General features: G+C 41.2%; 2 protein-coding genes across 8 annotated transcripts in view; one reads left to right on the top strand and one right to left on the bottom strand.

The window, feature by feature from the left end:
* Positions 1–1,273: 1,273 nt before the first annotated feature.
* Positions 1,274–17,370, bottom strand: PPP2R3C (protein phosphatase 2 regulatory subunit B''gamma). 3 transcript variants are annotated; one of them, XM_080344548.1, is made up of 13 exons: positions 16,945–17,370; positions 16,044–16,171; positions 14,804–14,908; positions 14,103–14,215; positions 13,190–13,287; positions 10,338–10,408; positions 9,467–9,599; positions 8,297–8,352; positions 8,148–8,223; positions 7,367–7,503; positions 5,594–5,731; positions 2,342–2,401; positions 1,274–1,638 (listed from the first exon to the last, which is right to left on the bottom strand). In XM_080344548.1, exons 1-13 carry the CDS (start codon positions 17,327–17,329, stop codon positions 1,450–1,452), a joined length of 1,689 nt encoding a protein of 562 aa, XP_080200674.1. In that variant the 5' UTR covers positions 17,330–17,370; the 3' UTR covers positions 1,274–1,449. The 3 variants fall into 3 exon arrangements, with proteins under 3 accessions (XP_080200674.1, XP_080200675.1, XP_080200676.1); XM_080344549.1 differs by having other exon boundaries at positions 16,693–17,070; XM_080344550.1 differs by lacking the exon at positions 16,945–17,370 and adding an exon at positions 16,552–16,796.
* Positions 17,230–17,393, top strand: part of PRORP (protein only RNase P catalytic subunit) — a 53,072-nt gene continuing 52,908 nt past the window's right edge. For 3 of the 5 annotated variants that reach the window (XM_080344546.1, XM_080344542.1, XM_080344547.1), the window contains exon 1: positions 17,257–17,371. The gene's annotated coding sequence lies outside the window, so the exon portion shown is untranslated. Of the gene's footprint in view, positions 17,372–17,393 lie in introns of all 5 variants that reach the window. The other 2 variants (XM_080344543.1, XM_080344545.1) reach the window with 2 other exon arrangements.

The following is a 17,393-nucleotide window of genomic DNA, read 5'->3' as shown; positions in this document are numbered from 1 at the left end:
GGTCCTGTAGAGCACAAATTCCTTCTCCTCCCATCTGCCACTACGGCTCCAGCACTACAGAAAATCTCCTGAGGCAGATTCAATCAGCTCTATTCCATCTGTTTGGATGCTCAGTTCTGTGCCTGTAAGGCAGAGGGTGGTGACAGCTGTGTAAAATCATTCCTTAGCCCCGAACATCTGCAAGGGAGAGCTTGGTTCAACACCTGGGGGATACCCAGGAAAACAGCTTGTTGGGAGTTCTTACACTGTTAAAGACAGGAAGCCTCACATAGCTCAAGAGTAAAACCCTTACAGCTGAGGGATGTCAGTTGTTTTTTCTTCCTCTCTCCCTACTCTGTGCTCTCACTGCCTTGGGTTTAAACTTTTTTGTATAAAATACTGTATTACTCACTGTGCCTTAACTTAACCCTTCCTTCAGTTTTTTGCAAACTGTATGAAAACAGTTACTTTCATAATGTTTTAATTTTTCTGTAAATGCATTAATTGGTTATTTTGTATTTAATATAATTTTTGAACTGGAAGTTGGCTATGGTTTTTCCTTTAAAAGGGTGCGGTCTTTGAAACGCTGCCTGCACACAGGAGCCCATACTGTTTATTCTTTTCTATTGAGTCACACATCCTGGTGGAATATCAAGCACTGAAATTCAAGATATCTTATTACCCCCACTACTACCTCAAGCTAATAAATAGTGCAGGATTGCAACCACCTCTCATCTGGAGCTACTGTAATCTTGTCTGAAAGTTCAAACATTTCTACAGCTTTGTTAAAGTGTTTTACTTCTTTAACTACTGCTGTAACACAAGCTGCATAAATAAATTACATAAAATACTTGCACAGGAGGGCAAGTTGGTGAAAACCTTGTGTTTGCTTTTAGCAAGACCTAAAGCTAGTGAAGTTTTATTTCTGTAATGAACTTCTTAGGAAGCAGGTAACTATTCAGTCAGTTCAACAGTTATTTACTTATTCTTTCTGTTAGACATTTATGGTTCAGCATAAAAAGGCCTAAAAGCTCTTTACCTCTTACTGAAGACTTTGCCTTTACAACAGAACGCTCAAGAGTATTATCATTAGAGGAGGCTATATAGAATGCAGTATGGGGTGTCTAAGTGGATACAGGCCAGTGCTGAAGATACCAAGAACCACATCATACTTTCAGGATAAATTTACTTTCTAGAATAGGGTATTTGAATAAGAACAGGGCTTGGTACACAGGTAAAAAGTCCAAAAATATTTATTTTGAAAAAAATTACCTCTTAAACAACACTTGCTTTTTTGGTTTCAGAGCAATTCCTGTATGTACCTCATTTTATATTATAGGGGGGGCATGGGGGAAGGGGAGAGAGGTAAAAGGGAAGAGGCACTGATTCAGGTAATTAGCATTTCCAGCTTCCAATAGTTGGTGCATCAGACTGAGCTGTCTTTGGGGACACATTCTGCTTCTGTTCGAGTCACGTATCATCAACATCAGCAGCACTGTCATTATCACTTGCCACAAGGACCTCTCTGTTCTCGTATGTCCAGAACCCATTCAGATCAATTAGAATGCTGGTGACAGTGTCTCCTTGGCTGCTATTGATTAAGTCCTGAAGGGAGATTTTGTAAGGATCCTTAGGCTTTACCATATCAAAGATTTCATCCTATGAAAGAAAAGTCAAAATTGGGTAAAAAACCCCCCACACATTAATGAGCAGAATAACGGCTACTTTATACCATATACAGAATGATCTTTGGGTAACTAGTGCCATCCACACCAATTTACAAAAAAAGCTCTTAAGTCCCAAACCATTTAAGACACAAAGCACAATAACTGGCCACAGACAGGAGCAGTGTGCTCAGCTCCCACACATCAAATAAGAATTTGCTTTTCTGGGGAGGCTTTGGCCACAAAGCGGCAACGTGAAACTCAGTTCACTTCTATGAGCCAAGTTTTATAGAAGCTCTTGTACTATTTTTTTAAAGTACTAAAACTGCTCAATGCAAAGTCAGCACTAATAGAGTTTTATAGACAGTTTTTTTTAGCCACCAGTTCCACACCCCTTCCAAGGGATGATCCTGAATCATAAAACAGATATACCAAGTATCTCCAAGTACAAGGCACAGCAACATGTATTTAACAGGTACTTTGTTTATTAGTAAGGAAACTACTAGAACAGTTGCATACCGGATTTCTTACAGTGACTGCTGAACAGAAAGACATTTTCGAACCTATGAGTAGGACAAGACAGATTGTCTCTACTACTCTGCAAGTAAACATATAACAACCTAGAAACTAAAATATAACATAAATTATGAAATGCTTACTCAAATATTTCATGTTGTATTCTATTCAGTAAAACTAACCTTGACATCCTGAAAAGAAACTGGCTCTTGTCCATGGATTTTCATTTGTTCCTGAATAGCCTAGAAAGAAAGGAAAAGTTAGGCAGAGGTAGTGCGGTATTATACTGACACTGTACAAAACTTTTTCAATGCTTCTGCCTCTCAGGCTGTATTGCCCTGTAACGAAGCATTCGTGGTACAGCTTGCAGTCACTTCTCTTCCACAAGCGAGGCAGGGCTGAGTTACAGCATTATCAACAATTCTAGGCTCAGTTCTTAGCGCACTAAGAAACCAACTTGCATGATGACCAGTGTTCGAGCACTCACAAATGGGATATGCAGACACTTGAACATCATCACTCAACATGCAAAGCTTTAAGGTTCAGTTTTCTGACCAAGTGTGAAATACAGCCTAGGTAGGGAAAGAGAAAAGGGAAAATACCAACCAGCAGACAGACAAAGCAGTGTGGCTACTCACACTGTCAGTTACTTTGAAAATGGAACCTGTATTCTGGTTGATCAAATAATAATGTGAGGAAGATGATGTATTTGTCTGTTTGAGCATTTGTCCATGCGTGGAAGGGCTCTCTCAGTTTGTGCCGTAAGTGGACATCTCTCATTTTGAGCAACCCAGTATTCCCTACTATTAGTTCTTTTAATGTGGTGCCATTTAAACAGCTGCATCACCAAACCTCTGCCTGCAAATAACTAAGGAACAAAACTGTTTCACTAGCACAGGCTGCACCGTCTTGTCAGCACAGCCGTACCAGCAAAGCCTCTATAGGTACAGATCTACCCAAGCTTACACCAGCAGAAAAGCAATTATTCGCAGAGTCAAATGGAACTCTTCTGATTTCAAGGAAAACTCAGAACATTCCATTTCCAAAAGTTTAAAGGAGGGACACAATTTGCAGCATGATCAAGAACCTGGTGTAGTAGAGGGATCTTTTCAATAACTAAGCCATAGGTTAAGTATGTAACTGGAGACATGCACAGAAATGGTTATGCCCAAGTAGCTTATGCAGAATTACCTTGTTAAATTGCTTTCATGTTAGAATCACTTATGTACTATGACAGCACTAAAATTTATGTTTTGGTAAAATGTAAATCTGTAAATTAATTAAACCAGAGTAAATTTATTAAAACCAGAGTCAGGGACAGTTGGTATGACCCCTGGCCTCCCTGAGTCCTACTGTCACATGAACAGAAGCAGAGAAAGTGGTGGGAACAGTGAGCTGTAAAAGCAGGGAGAGAAGACAAGCCATTGCTGCTTCTCTAGGATCCTTAGTATTGCCAAGTCCTGGCCCAATGGTTGCCCATCAAGCATACACCACAGCTACAACTACTAACCAGAGTTCATGCTGATGTTCAAAAGGCACATGCAAAAACCCTGCCTGCACCTGCAGCAGAATGACCCCATGCAGTAGGACATGGCAGGGCCAGCTGGCCAGAAGTGGCTGGGCAGGAGAGGTGCTGAAGGTCTTGGTGCACAAGAAGTTGAACAAGAACATGTAAGGCCCTCTGGTAGTGATGAAAGCAGATAAATGCTGGGCTGCATTAGTACAAGCATGGTTAGCAGGTCTGGGGAGGTGATTACTCCTCCTGACTCAACATTTGCACACAGAACTCCAGATGCAGCCTCGCAGCTTTGGGTTCCCCTTTATGAGCCACTGACAAACCAGTGGGAACCGCTGGAGGGCCATCAGGGTGCTGGGGGTCTAAAGCACAGCACAACTGAAGGGAGAGGCTTGAGCTGGGCAGGAGTTCACCAAGAGAACAGAAGGTTGGGGTGGTGGGGGAAAAAATCTCATTACTGTCTTCATACCACACCCAGGCTCTTCTTGGAGATGCACAGTGAAAGGACAAGAGGCAGAGGACACCAACTGCAGCAAGAGGCATTTCAATTAGACAGAGATGGGAGAAAGGGTGAGGGGAGAAAAAGTCTTCTCAGTCCCGGCAGTGACACAGGAACATGTTGCCCAAAGACGCTGTGGAGTCTCCCTCCTCGGAGATACCCAGCACTTGCCTGGACAAGGCCCTGAGCAACTTGACCTAACCACAGAGGTGGTCCTGCTCTGAGCAGATGGTGGGAGCAGGCGACCTCCAAAGGGCCAGTACAGCCTGAATTATTTAATGGCTTCAAGGCACTAAAAGGAAAAAAAATATTGTGGAGGCTTTTCTTTGTTTGTTTGTTGTTTGTTTTTTTTTTTAAAAAAGCCTTTCCTTTCTAGAAAAGGTCTTCCAGATAAGGAGTCTTATTTTTACAAAATAATATGGTTGTAGTCACTATCAGAATTCATGTTCAACTGAAGACTTATTACAATGTAGAAATAACAGATATAAGATTATGCCTCAAGCAGGCCTGAATGCTTTATTTAATGAAGCCAATAAAGTATGTACCTTGTTCATCAGACTCGGAGTGTGCAGCTAACTACAATGACATAGTTTATATTTACAGTTGCAATACAAAGATCCACATACAGAAAACTGAAGTGCTTGTTCCTCTGTCTGAATAGATATCACTGAAGGTATCTTGTACATGAAAAAAGCATCACACTTATAACTCAGCCTAGACCATGCACATCAAAATTACCATTTCACTGCATGACATTCTCCTTCCCAAGATACCTCATGTATCTATTAAAAAAGACAAAACAACAAAACATCCACCCCCCTCAAAACCAAAACCACCGCAAGCCAGGAGAAAAACAAAAAAACCACCCACACACAAAGCACAATTTGGAGCAAGACTTTACAAGTCTTGGGTCAATTTTAACAGCAACTGAAAAAATAGTTTACTTTAAATCTATTCTGCATGCAACACATATAAACACAATATTAAAAATGCAACAGCTGTACAGGCCTATCACTGCATTTCATTATTTTCATTTCTTCTACTGAATTTTAGGCTTACAGTGGAAATTAAAACCAGGGGCAATAAAAAAATTAGAACTATAGTAAGAGATTTTAATAGGTAATCATATAAGCAATTTGGGGACAATTTCAATTAAGAAAAATCAACAGGAAATATTTTTCCTAAACAAAATAAAACCAGTTAATTTCAATTGTAGATAAAACACTGGAAAAACATTTTGAATTCTATCCAAGTTCTGGAATATTTTTTTTTAATATTTTAAATCTTCTTAAAAGTCGTTACTAGCCTCTCAGTGGGTGCTGGTAATTTAAAGTGATTCCCTGCAGATCTGCATGCAGAAGCACACAGGCTTTAACACTATAAACACAGAAAATGGCCTACCTGTATAAAGGGACTTACCCTAAAGAAATAATTAAGGGAAAAGACATTCAGGTATCCTTTGTTCTCTATATCAAGCAGTTTGAAAATATATTGCAGAGCTGCAGGCTCCTTTCTGTTTTCTAATGCAAGCACAAAGTCCAGGTAGGTTTTATAGTCCTAAAAGTAGATACAATCATGTTTATTACAGTCTTCTTTCTAAATTGATTTTGCAAGCAGGAACTTTATAATTGGCAGCTATTTCATTGTAGGGGATCAGTCTATTTTCTGAAAAAGACAACATGAAATAAAAAATGGCTACTACCACTAACATGAACAGAAAAGTTAGTTTTTAATGACTGCTGACGATAGAAAATCCTGCCATTTTAGAGATAAAATAGGATTCCAAGCATAAATCCAAATTAAACATGCTGTATATAGTTTTAAACAATGTTTAATACATCTTTAGACCCCTGAACATACCCAACTAGTAAAGAAAAGCCATATAAAAAGCCTTCCTTACCACAAATCAAATGTCCAGTAGCAGTAACCCTGCTTCACCAAACAGTGAACTATATGGCCAATGAAGTACATACACCTTTGACCGGTGCAGGTAGCTTGGCAAGTGGTAGAACCACTATTAGACATCACAAATATGCATCACACTTTTCTTTTTTCCTAGTACTGATTCTTGGTTTCCTGACCAAGATACAGTTGTGACAAGGACAGAAATCCTTTAGTCCTATCTATATAATAACACTCTCTACACTAAATACCAAAGTTGTGCTGCCATTCAGAGGGAGCTTCACAGGCTGGAAAAATGGGCTCACAGGAGCCTCATGAAAAATCCTGCACCTGGGGAAGAACAACCCCATGCACCAGTACACCCTGAGGGCCAACTGGTCAGAAAGCAGCTTTGCACAGGTGGACCTGGGAGGCCTGATGGGCAGCAAACACTAACATGTGTCAGCAACAGGTCCTTGCAGCAAAGGCGGCTGACGGCATGCTGAGCTGCGCTGGGAAGAGCTTTGCTGGCAAGTGGAAGCAGGTGAACCTTCTCCCCAGCACTGCTCAGAACACATCTGAGCGCTGGGTCCTGGACCAGACTGCCCCGCACAAGACAGACGTAGCAAGTCCAGCAATGGGCAACTAAGAGCATCTCTCCCAGCCTCAATGTTTCTGTGATTCTACAAAAAACTGCTAAGGCGGCAAAAGGGCTGTATAGTGAATTTGTTATCACTTTTAGAGCTGAAACATCTGAATGCAGACAACAAGAGTTGCAATACTAAGTAAAACTTGCAAAATATAGATGTAAGTTTCTATTTTAACTCTAATTTAGTCAGGCTTCCCATTTTTCACAGCTATGGAAGGCTTGCAACAAAAACCACTGTTGTCTTCAAGGAGAAGCAGACAGGTTAACTAACTTGCATTAGTCTCAAGTGTGTGCCACTTGTCCTTGGTTCTCTTTAAAGAATTACATGTAACCAAAAAGAATTGCTACATCTTTACATTTTTCCAATATGCACTTTGTGTTACAGAATCTATAAGTATCTTTATCCTAGGCTGCCTGGATTTTGTACCACCTCTGCTTTTCAAAGGAAGTTACTTGCGTTTAAGCCACACTGCAATGACCTTGCTGTTAGGAAAATCAACTTTCTAACCTGCTACACGGTCATTCATGTGCACAATGATTAAAAAAATATGTTACTTTACCTCAAGCTACTCTTTAAAATAAAGATATTGCTTCTGAGACATTTCTCATTTCAATAAGCCAAAGCTTTTATATTGTGAACAAAGTGAAAAATATGTGATTACCATTTCACCATCGTAAGTTAAGCATTCCTGAAAGACACGATCCAAAAATATGTTGGTCAGAGTCCCTGTTCCATACCGGGAGAGTTCTTCTTTGCTGAGCATGCCATTGTGATCTTTATCAAGGTTTAGGTACTGGCCTAGGGAGAAGATACAGAGGGCAAATCATAATATACCTGTATCATCGAAGTATGGTTTCAACAGAGAAAGAAAATTTAGTATTCTTTAAACATTATTTAATTTTCATCATGGAGTTAATGCAGTTAAGTGGAAATATGCTAGATCCACAATAATACTTGTAAAGCATCATAAATGAGCACAGAACAAGAGGGGGTGGTATTCCCATGACAAGGTGCTAATAGTTCTACTCCAAGGTAATAGCTCAAAAGTAAAGGCTGAACAGAGAAAGGAGCAGAAGGCTAAAGGCATATTATTTTAAACAGATTTGCTGGAAACATGAGAAAAGAGCTTATAATGATGAAAAAGCACGAATAGAAGAGTCAAAAGAGAAGGTTACAGAGGGATCTTGTACCTTGTGTAACAAGCACAAAGTGTCAGAGCATAAAACCAGTAAAGAGCAACACTGGAAAACTGAAACCAAAGGAAGTCAGGAAGATATACTGAAAGGATGGCTACAGGATCTAAAGAGACAAGTTATCAGGACGATCTAAAGAGACAAAAGCAGAGGAAAAATAACACTAAGAAGATGACTAAGTTCTACAAGGCAGACAGGAGAGGAAAACAAGGAAAAAAAAAAAAGGCATTCACATATAAGGGAACCTACCATAAACTCTTAATGCAGAAGGAGCAGAAAACCAATTTGTTTCCTGACTTTCTTTAGAAAGTTCTTCATCCCTTAACTGAGTGAAACATAAAGTTAGAATTCAGAAAGAGTAAATTACAATAAAATAGTATATGCTAAGAGACCTTTACCTCCAGTAAGTCATCCAGAAAGCTGCAAGCTAAAATATCCTGTATCTTTATCTTCCCTGCAGTGAGGAAAGGAAAACACATTTTAACAGTCATTCAGCCAACTTATCCATTTTACTGGGCTCATTTAGGTGGTTCTACTTAAGAAAGAAGTATTCTGAACAGAAAAAAAAAAAAAAAAAGGCACTTGAAGAGATAAAATTAAAATAGCTTTTAAAATGACTCAACAAAACTAGCCTGATACTGGCAGGAGTTATCTTGAATCCATAAACTCCAGAAAACTAGATAAAAAAATGTAAGCGTTCAACATCAACTCAGAATGTAAAATAAGAAATCCAAAGACAGTATGCTTAAAACATTTGTTGGAATAATCAAGTCTTTTAAATGATATGTGATATTTTTTTGCATCTTCAGAAACCAGAGATGTGATGAAAAGCTAAGGTGGCAGGATGCACGCCTGCTGGTATAGCTTTAACTGGTGCGTAGACACTACACAAACAATTGTGCAAAATAAAGGCATTTCAGCTTCACACACTCCCTCCTCTCTAGTGTTTGTAATTACCTTTGCCAGAGCCTACTGTCCACACAACTCTGACATCTCCAAGTGGCACAGCTGGATTACAAATACACATGCAGTTTGTGACTTAAATCACAGGCATAAGAAAAAACACACTTTTTCAAGGCTGCTGCATCTGTAATGAGGATTAGCAGCCATAACCGCAAGCCTTTTCTAAGGAGTTTACATGGTGCACACAAATCCAGTCACAGGAGAAGCACATCACAATAAGCATTCTTGAGCATTTCCACAGCTCAGTGGATGTTCTGCCAAGCAGTTCTGTTGTTAGTTGCTGTGTTTTCTATTCATCCTAAACATTCATAAAATTAGCTACTGCTTATAATGCATTAGGATGAAACAGTATCTTATTTGTCAGTATCTATGAGATAACTCTGTAGTACCACAACAGATGAGTCTCTCATTAAAATTAATTAGCTGTGGAAGGAGATTATTAGACCCACACAGACTTGTGGTCTTCAGTGGAGCTTCACCTTCAAATACAAGGTTGCTGTACAAAAACTTGCAAAGACAACTACATATTACAAGTAGCTTTGGTGGAAACACTTTAAAAGTGAAAATACTCGCATGTATTTAGAGTTTTCAAAACATTGACCTACCTGTTCTGAGAGGATCCAGAAAGAAGAAGAACTTTCTAACTGCTGTGCAGACATAGAAGGAGTAAAAAGATTTTTCTAAACCATCTAGTTGTGGCAAAGTAGGGATGAGTTCCAAAATATAGTTTTCTAAATCCTGCAGAATTAAGAAAGAAAAGAACACAAGCTTTAAACACTACTATTGTTGCATGTTTGCTATAATCCATCCTGGCTTTCAATCATACTTTGCTAAAAATACAGTCCTGCAACAATGCAGGGAAGAGCATGAAAGCAGGCACAAAAACTTCTGTCTCTCTGCAAGAAATCCTAGGTCACGTACATGCACACATGATGCCATTACTGAAACAGTCTACAAATAAAGCAGAATGTTAACAAAGTAGAAATTTACCTGTAAATATAAATGCATGCAACTGTACCTTTTTCGAATACCAATGCATAACTCCTAATTGGATTATCCTATTACTGAACATTCTTTAATAGATCTTTTTAAGTAGAATGGTAACTAGAACCTTCTTATTTACTTTATAATATTAACTCCTGTTAGAAAAGGAGAATAACTCCTTGAGGCCCACTCTAACCATACTTTTTTGGACATTTCTACTATATCCTACCCAATCTAGTAAAGTGCTAATGACATGAAACCTTGATATCTACAATCTCTTTTTCAGAGAATTACCCATATGCTCAAAAGGCTACAGCACTCTCACCACCAAATCTCTAGAGTATAGGAATTGCTATTTATCCAAACAAATGTGCCCATCCCAAATCTAGATTATGATATAAACTTTTGTAAGACTGGAAGAAAACTGGAGCTTTTCTGATGCTCTGTCATTTGAGTAAAGACAGACATTAAGTTAATCAAGAATTTACTTACTGATTCTCTGAGGTAGCCCTGTCCTGCCACGTCATATAAACTGAGACCTATTCTTGTCTGATGAAGCCATACTGTAAAAGAGAAAACAGAATTGAAAGGTAAGAAATCTAAGTGGTTTTTGAGGCCTCACCAAAATTTGAAGTTATTCTAAAGGCCACAAGATACTGTTGGATGTTAAGTGCCTCTATTTCCCATTTCTCTGAGATTTAAGCAAAGCCATGATACGTACCAGTCCTGCTTAGAAATGCCATTTCAGTCTCAAAGTTGGTAACAGTCACCGGCAATATACAATACCCTGTGGCCAAGACTACCTTATAATAATTAGATGTGAGAAATGGCTGAACAGACACCACATTTCATCTGGTACATGGAATCACATGAATTTTTTCTCTCTCGCTGAACTAGAGGTAGGGGTATTGGCACATTTTCACTGCATTAAAACCAGCTGTACCATGTGGCATACAGATTGCTTGTCTGAACACTACAGCCCCTTGTGCAGCACAGCGCAGCTACAGCCAAGGGTCTCAACCTCCCTTCTGAGTTACAACAGGAGAATTAGAATAGCACAAGCATCTAATTTTGCAATGAGAAGGCACATTAATCAAACAATCTACAGGACAATGTGCATGAGGCCACTGTTATAATACAGTAACAGAGATGGAATACAGGTTAGGCATAAAAACTATTACTCACACACTCCAAGGTAAATTAAACTTCCATTTTATGAAGAAACAGTTTAAAAGTTCCTCTTGTGAAATATGAGCTGCGCTTCATACCAACATTTATCTCTTCAAGGTGTTTGTCAAGACAGACTAAGTATAATCAGAGATGGCAGAGGTTGTACATTTCTGGCTGAAGTTTAAAGGTGTGCATCATATACCCTGAAGTGATTCAAGATGCTTTTACTAGGCTTGACTTGTTTAGACAAAGCCAAGAGACTCAACCACCCCTCCTCCTGAAACGGGAGTGGTCCTGGAGGCAGGATGGTGCTTTGGGAAACATTTCACCATTACAGTTATTAATTTCACGACTCACTCAGCCCCTCCCAAAAGGGACTATGTAGATCATTAAGAAAGATTATAAACCATAGACTGTAGGAGGAAGACAGAATGCTATATGTTCGCCACATGTGTGTGAATGCATGCAGCTATTCCTAAAATTTCAGTAAGAATATAAAAGAAAAACTCCAAAAGCTCATTAATGAGTTCAGCTGGTTAGAGAATACTGTCAGGCACCTGAGGCACAGCAGTTTAAGGTGTTTTAAGCTCAGGGTGATGCGGTCTCTTCACTGCTGCAGCCCTGCTCTGGAAGCTGACCGCTCTGCTCCATGAGCTTCATCAAAACAAGGTGAAATGTGGGACTGCGCTGCCCCAGCTTGGATCAGCTCAGGCAGCTGCAGAGTAACTCCATCATCTGCTACCTTACCCTCCTCTCAGTGCCACACCAAAGGATATTCAGCAGTAAATACAGATGGAAATCACCAATTCCAATCTAAAGTATTAACTGAGAATTCCTACAGGAATTTAAGTATTTTCTTCCTTTAATATCTGGCCTTGGTCTTTAGCCCTCATAAGGAACTCTGTACAACAGGCAACAGAAATTATCTCAGCTACTGCACAGGCTACCTTTATTTGGCAATTGCAATGCTGTAAGCTAGCAAAACCACATATCCTTACTCAACTGACCCAAGAGGGACTTTCAAACAAGCACTGTGACAGGACCTTGTGTTGGCTCGAGTCTGAAAATGAAATCCGATTGAGATGGGACATGCCAAAAGGCTTCCTGTCTCTAAAGGTGATGAGTTTGGTTGTGTTTTGTTTGTTTGTGGGTTTTGTATGTGTTTGTTTGTTTTCCTTTTGTGTGTTTATGTTTGTTTGTTTTTGGGGGGGGTGTTTGCTTGCTTTAGAAAAAAAGGATATCGCCATAAATACACAAGACTTGAAACTTCTGGATGAAACAAATGAAATAAAGAGCTCTGAAAATATCTCTGTTGTGTCCATTTGGGTAGGCCTTTTTGAAATGCATACAATTTTCACAGGCTTCTTCACGAGTCTCCTATCCTGCAGATTTTGGGTATGCTTTTTGTAGCACATGGACCTATTACTCCTTTCTTGCATACAGTGCACGACTACTCACCAGGTTTCCTGCTCAACACATCTCATCCCTTGCAACAGCAGATTTCAAGTTAAAGTCGAGCTGCTCTGGGGAAAGGTGCCATTCTGCCCTCCTGAAGGCTCTACCAGAGCCAAGAACATAGTAGCCAGAGGACAAGGCAATGAGGAACCCTTTCTTTCTGCTAGCCAGCCTCAGCTTTTTAAACGAGATCTAATACAGATTTAAAACCAAATACAATTGCATTTTTGAGCTCAAATGGTTATTTATAACAAAAAATAACTGAAAATATGGTAAGGCTACAGTGACAAGCGCAAGAACATATTGACATATTTAACAAGCACAGTTAGAATACATAAATAACACCACTCAGACAGAAAAATAGCAAACAAAGTTATCTGCTGGACAGTCTGATCACAGTGATTAGGATCCCACTTGCCATAGAAATTTAATGTTTTGCTCTTCACAGGACTGCCTGAATAAAGGAAATCAGAATGACAATATATATAATAAACAGATCAAGGCTACCTCTGGCAGAAATGAGAGGTGAATTTCAGAAGTAGGGTGAACTCCCACCTCCTAGTAACCGGAAAAAAAGCCCAAGCCTCCAAGAAAATAGCATTAGCAATCAAGGGGTAGATCTCACTGCCATTGAAGAGAACAGCAAGTAATTAATAAAGCATAAAATAACCCTGAAAACAAAACAACTTCTCATTAATACAGAAGAAGCATCAACTAACCTTTTCGCATGACATAATTGAAAAACTGCATGATGGATATCCTCCCATAAGGATCATTATGGAGTAATTTAGCAAATATCTTAGCGGTGAAGAACTGCCTGTAAAACATAAACACCAAGCTACTTCTATGCAACTGATTACAGTGCACTGACAGACCCACTTACAGTATCCAAAACTTACAGACACTTTAAAACACTTTTAACAATATAGCATGTGTTCTGTGTATTTGAAGACATTAATTTGCTAAACTACACCCATCAAGTGGGATCCTACCAGCTAACAATGGTAAATTCACCAAAAATCAGCTGCCTTTGCTGCTCATGAGACTCTTCAGGGATGTGGGAGTTTTGAGAGCTTTCATTCAACTTCATTTCTCTTTAGTACAACATATTTGGTAGCTTCCAGTCTTCTACAATGATATGTACCTAAAAGGAACTGCCAGTACTGACAACTAACCTGCCTTTGCTCAAAACTTAATCACAGAGCTCTGGCCACATCAGCAGTCTCCAACAGCAGCATAAAGAAGGAATATTCACTGTGTGGGATACACAGAACATATGATAGGAAATTTTCCCTCAGAAGATATTAGTGAAGTTTGGGTAATATCATTGGAGACATGATCTCAAATATAAAATGTTCTGTTTACTGGCTTCTAACATAAAAATGCTCCCAATGATGAGAATTTGTTCTTCAAAAGGATGCAGTGCACCTCTTGCAGACATCTGTGAAAAGTTCCGTCAGAAACGTTGGGCAGTACACCTTTGCAAGGATGCAGAGCAACTAGTTCATCAATAACTACACGGACATGACTTTATCTCACCACTAAACTGTTTCCATCTATTTTAGCAACTGAAAGTTACAGCACCACTTAGGTTTAGCCCAAGTAAGCATACACAAGAGAAAAAAGCCTTACTTGCATTTAGGTCCAGCTTTTTCACCAACTTTCAAGAAGTTCTCATAGTTGATCATTGCTTCTTCCCCAATCATTGGTGATGTCTGATGTTTGTCCAGTAGAAACCATAGATTCTTAAAAGGCATTTATATTTGGTTAAGAAGATATCTCTCTAGATAGGTCAATGTACTTAAGATAGAGCATCTAAAAAATGCAGCAAAAAAGTGGGTTTGCTGCAGGGCTATCTCAGGTAACCAGTAAACATTGTCAGTTCAGCTAGAAAAGCAAGCATTATTTCCACTGCTCTAAACTGCTGTTAAACACACACACAGACACACTCTCACTCACTAGGATTTATAGGGTCACATCCTTACTGTCTTTGCACTGCAGTAAACCATCTTTGAAGTTTCTCTCAATGATATGTAAACCGAACTTACTACTTCTTCTGGGCCCACTAGGGAAATAGTTGGAATGTGCTGGAAAACTAGAAGCCATTGATTTAGTCCTCATATACAACATAAGGAGGAAACTTTACACTGATATTACTAGCCCAAGACTACAGAGGACTCCAGCTTTAGCTCGTACTTCACAACCAGCCAATGTGCCCAAATACAAAGCACCTTAGCACAAAATTCTGCAGACAGACAGGAAGCAATAGAACTCTGCAGAAGGAGGAAGGCTGTCAGAAGCCACTAGAAGACACACAGAAAATATTTTCTTACCTGCAGCTCTTCATTATCCAACAGCTCTCTACTTTTTCTTTGCAGAAAGACTGCTCTAGATTCTTCTCTTAATTTCTGAAGCAAGACTTCATCTTCAGCGGGCAGCTAGAAACATTGTGGTGTTTTAATTTTATGTATGGGACACCATTCAAAAACTACACATCTAGCAAGTACTCTCCAGCTGTCCTGACTCACACACTTTGGTGAAGCTGTTTACTTCACAGAAAATAATGAACTATCAACCACAATGCTGTGCGGTACCTGCTTCCTGTACAAGTATATTACTTGCATACTGTCTCAAACTATTGCAATACTGAAATATTTATTTAAAGCAGGACATCTTTAGCATGAGTCTGTCTCTCTACCTCACACCTGATAACCCATCCAGTAAGCACTTTCCCACAGTTACAAGATAGGAGAGCTCACACATAAAAGACATTTACTACTGTGTTTTACTCAGGAGAGAGCACCACTTTCTGTTTTGTGGTAGACGTGACTCTCAAAAGTGTGAATGTCTAGTCAACTTGTTTTGACCAACAAGACAGACTGGAGAACAATTAGTATGAAAGGTCTGCCAATGCTTACATGCAAAACTGTGCAGCACTACCAGGATTTGAATGGTTGCCTATGTATTCATCAGCTGAAACACAGGTACCTGAGAACTTAATCGGCAGAAACTTGTGAGCCTAAGGAATATGGGACCATGTGAGGTTAGAGAGCAGCTGAGCAGTCAAGTTGACAAGTACCAGATATATCAAGATGTCTAACTTATGCTCCCATATTCCCCCATCCGAATCTGATTACTCTCAAACATACGTTGCCAGACAATGCAAGAAACAGCCCTATCTTTAGTCTACAAGAACAGTGACCCACCATTTTCATGAAGCAGCATCTCATCATGTCTAAACAGAAAAATGAAGACAGGTATTTATAAAACCAGTATATCAAAATTTAGTTAAAACAAAAAGTTTCTCTGAAAGAGAAAGAAGACTTCCTGTCTTTAGTAAACAGCCAAGCCTACTGCCTGATTAGCAAGTTATTTCACCGCCTTTGATGAGACACCTAGCAATTACCTAAAACTGCTGATATCCACAATTGTACAAAACAATTACGCTTACCAATCCACATCATTCAGATTTCAATCTGCTTAATGTTCTGAACTGTCCCTTTGAATAAGCACAACTTCCTTTTATAACACAGAATAGCCTCCTGCTGAAGTTTATCTGAACACCTCACTTACCCTGTAGTAAAATCGTGGTATGTTCGTATATGATGTATTGCCAATTTTTCTTCCTCCTTTCCATTCCATGTAATATTTTGTGAACAATTCCATTTCTTCTCCTTTTAGCTCTTCCTCGCTCTTTTTAGCTGATTAACACAGAAAGGAATTTTCATGCTGTACTCCAAACAGACTTTTAATGTAATGAGGAGCTTGAAAACAAGGAGGTAATGCTGAAGCTTCTATAACTATGCTGTTTAGTAACACAAATACTAGGTGCAAAGGAATGTAGTATGGGCCTATTATGTAAGTTACACCACAGATACATCGAATATGTCGCATATATACTGTGTCTGACTGCCTACAAAGCATCTGTCAGTCACGGGACACACCCGATCCTGTGCAGGGTCCGTGACGGTAACAGACCCCCGGTTACGGCGGACAAAGCCGCAGCGTTCTTGCTTTACAGCAGCAGCGATTTTTAAAGATCCTGCTCCCTGGCAAGCGGCAGCACAAGGCCGCCTCTCACCTGTACCGCCGGGGACACCGTTCTGCACCTGCCCGAGCTCTCCGGGCGCTCCTTCACGAACGCGGTTACCGGCCAAACCCGCCGCCGGGTCCGCCTGTGCCACAGCCCAACAGCGCCCGCACGGCCCTCGCTGCCACTGACCCCTTGTTTCTCCGCAGAACGAGCCCCTGACCCGCCTGGCGCCCACGGCGCCTGCACAGCGGGAACAACGGCAACACCGGGCCCGACGCCTCCGCCCCGCCAGGCACGGCCTCGCTTCCCCTTGTCACTGCGGGCACCGGCGGCCGCGCTCAACCCCGGGGGCACCTTCCCTGCCTGCCCCCCCAGAGGCGACCCCGGCGCTCCGTCGCTCCGCGGCCAGGAGCGCCCCTGGCCCCGTCCCGGGGCACTCACGGGCGCGGCGGGCGGCCAGCCGGCCCCGCAGGCTCCGCTTCCAGTCCATGACCCGCAGCGCGCGCCCCGCGCCACCGGCGGCACGTGACCGCCGCCACCCTCCAGCCGGCGCCGCGCGCATGCGCGATGCCCCTGCCTGGCGCTCCTGACCTGGGAGCGCCGTGCCCTCAACAGATATGGCAGAGCAACCCCCATCCGCCCCAACAGGGGCCCAGTGAACCGCGATTGGCTGCCAGTCCCGGCGCGGGCCCGGCAGCGCTTCCGGGCTAGCGGGAGGCTGGCGTCCTGCGGGCCGTGCGGTCGCCGCTGCCGCGCGCACCCCCCTGACGGCGCCTCGCAGCGCCCGGGGCCCATGGCCGCCGCGAGCCGACCGAGCGAGGCCCATCCCGGAGAGGTGACGACGCTGCTGGGCCGGGACCGCGCTTCGGTAACGGCTGGCGGGGCGAGAG

The sequence above is a fragment of the Nesoenas mayeri genome (genome assembly GCF_963082525.1).
Source record: "Nesoenas mayeri genome assembly, chromosome: 5".
Lineage (NCBI taxonomy): Eukaryota > Metazoa > Chordata > Aves > Columbiformes > Columbidae > Nesoenas > Nesoenas mayeri.
Note: the sequence above shows the minus strand (reverse complement) of the source record. Positions and strands in the feature narration are given on the sequence as shown.

Excerpts from the sequence above, each read along its gene's own strand:
- PPP2R3C (XM_080344548.1), bottom strand. The coding sequence starts at position 17,329 with ATGGGCCTCGCTCGGTCGGCTCGCGGCGGCCATGGGCCCCGGGCGCTG. Across the intron at positions 14,909-16,043 it reads TACCACGATTTTACTACAGG|CTGCCCGCTGAAGATGAAGT; the intron begins GTAAGTGAGGTG and ends CAATGTTTCTAG. Across the intron at positions 5,732-7,366 it reads TAACTTACGATGGTGAAATG|GACTATAAAACCTACCTGGA; the intron begins GTAATCACATAT and ends ATCTACTTTTAG.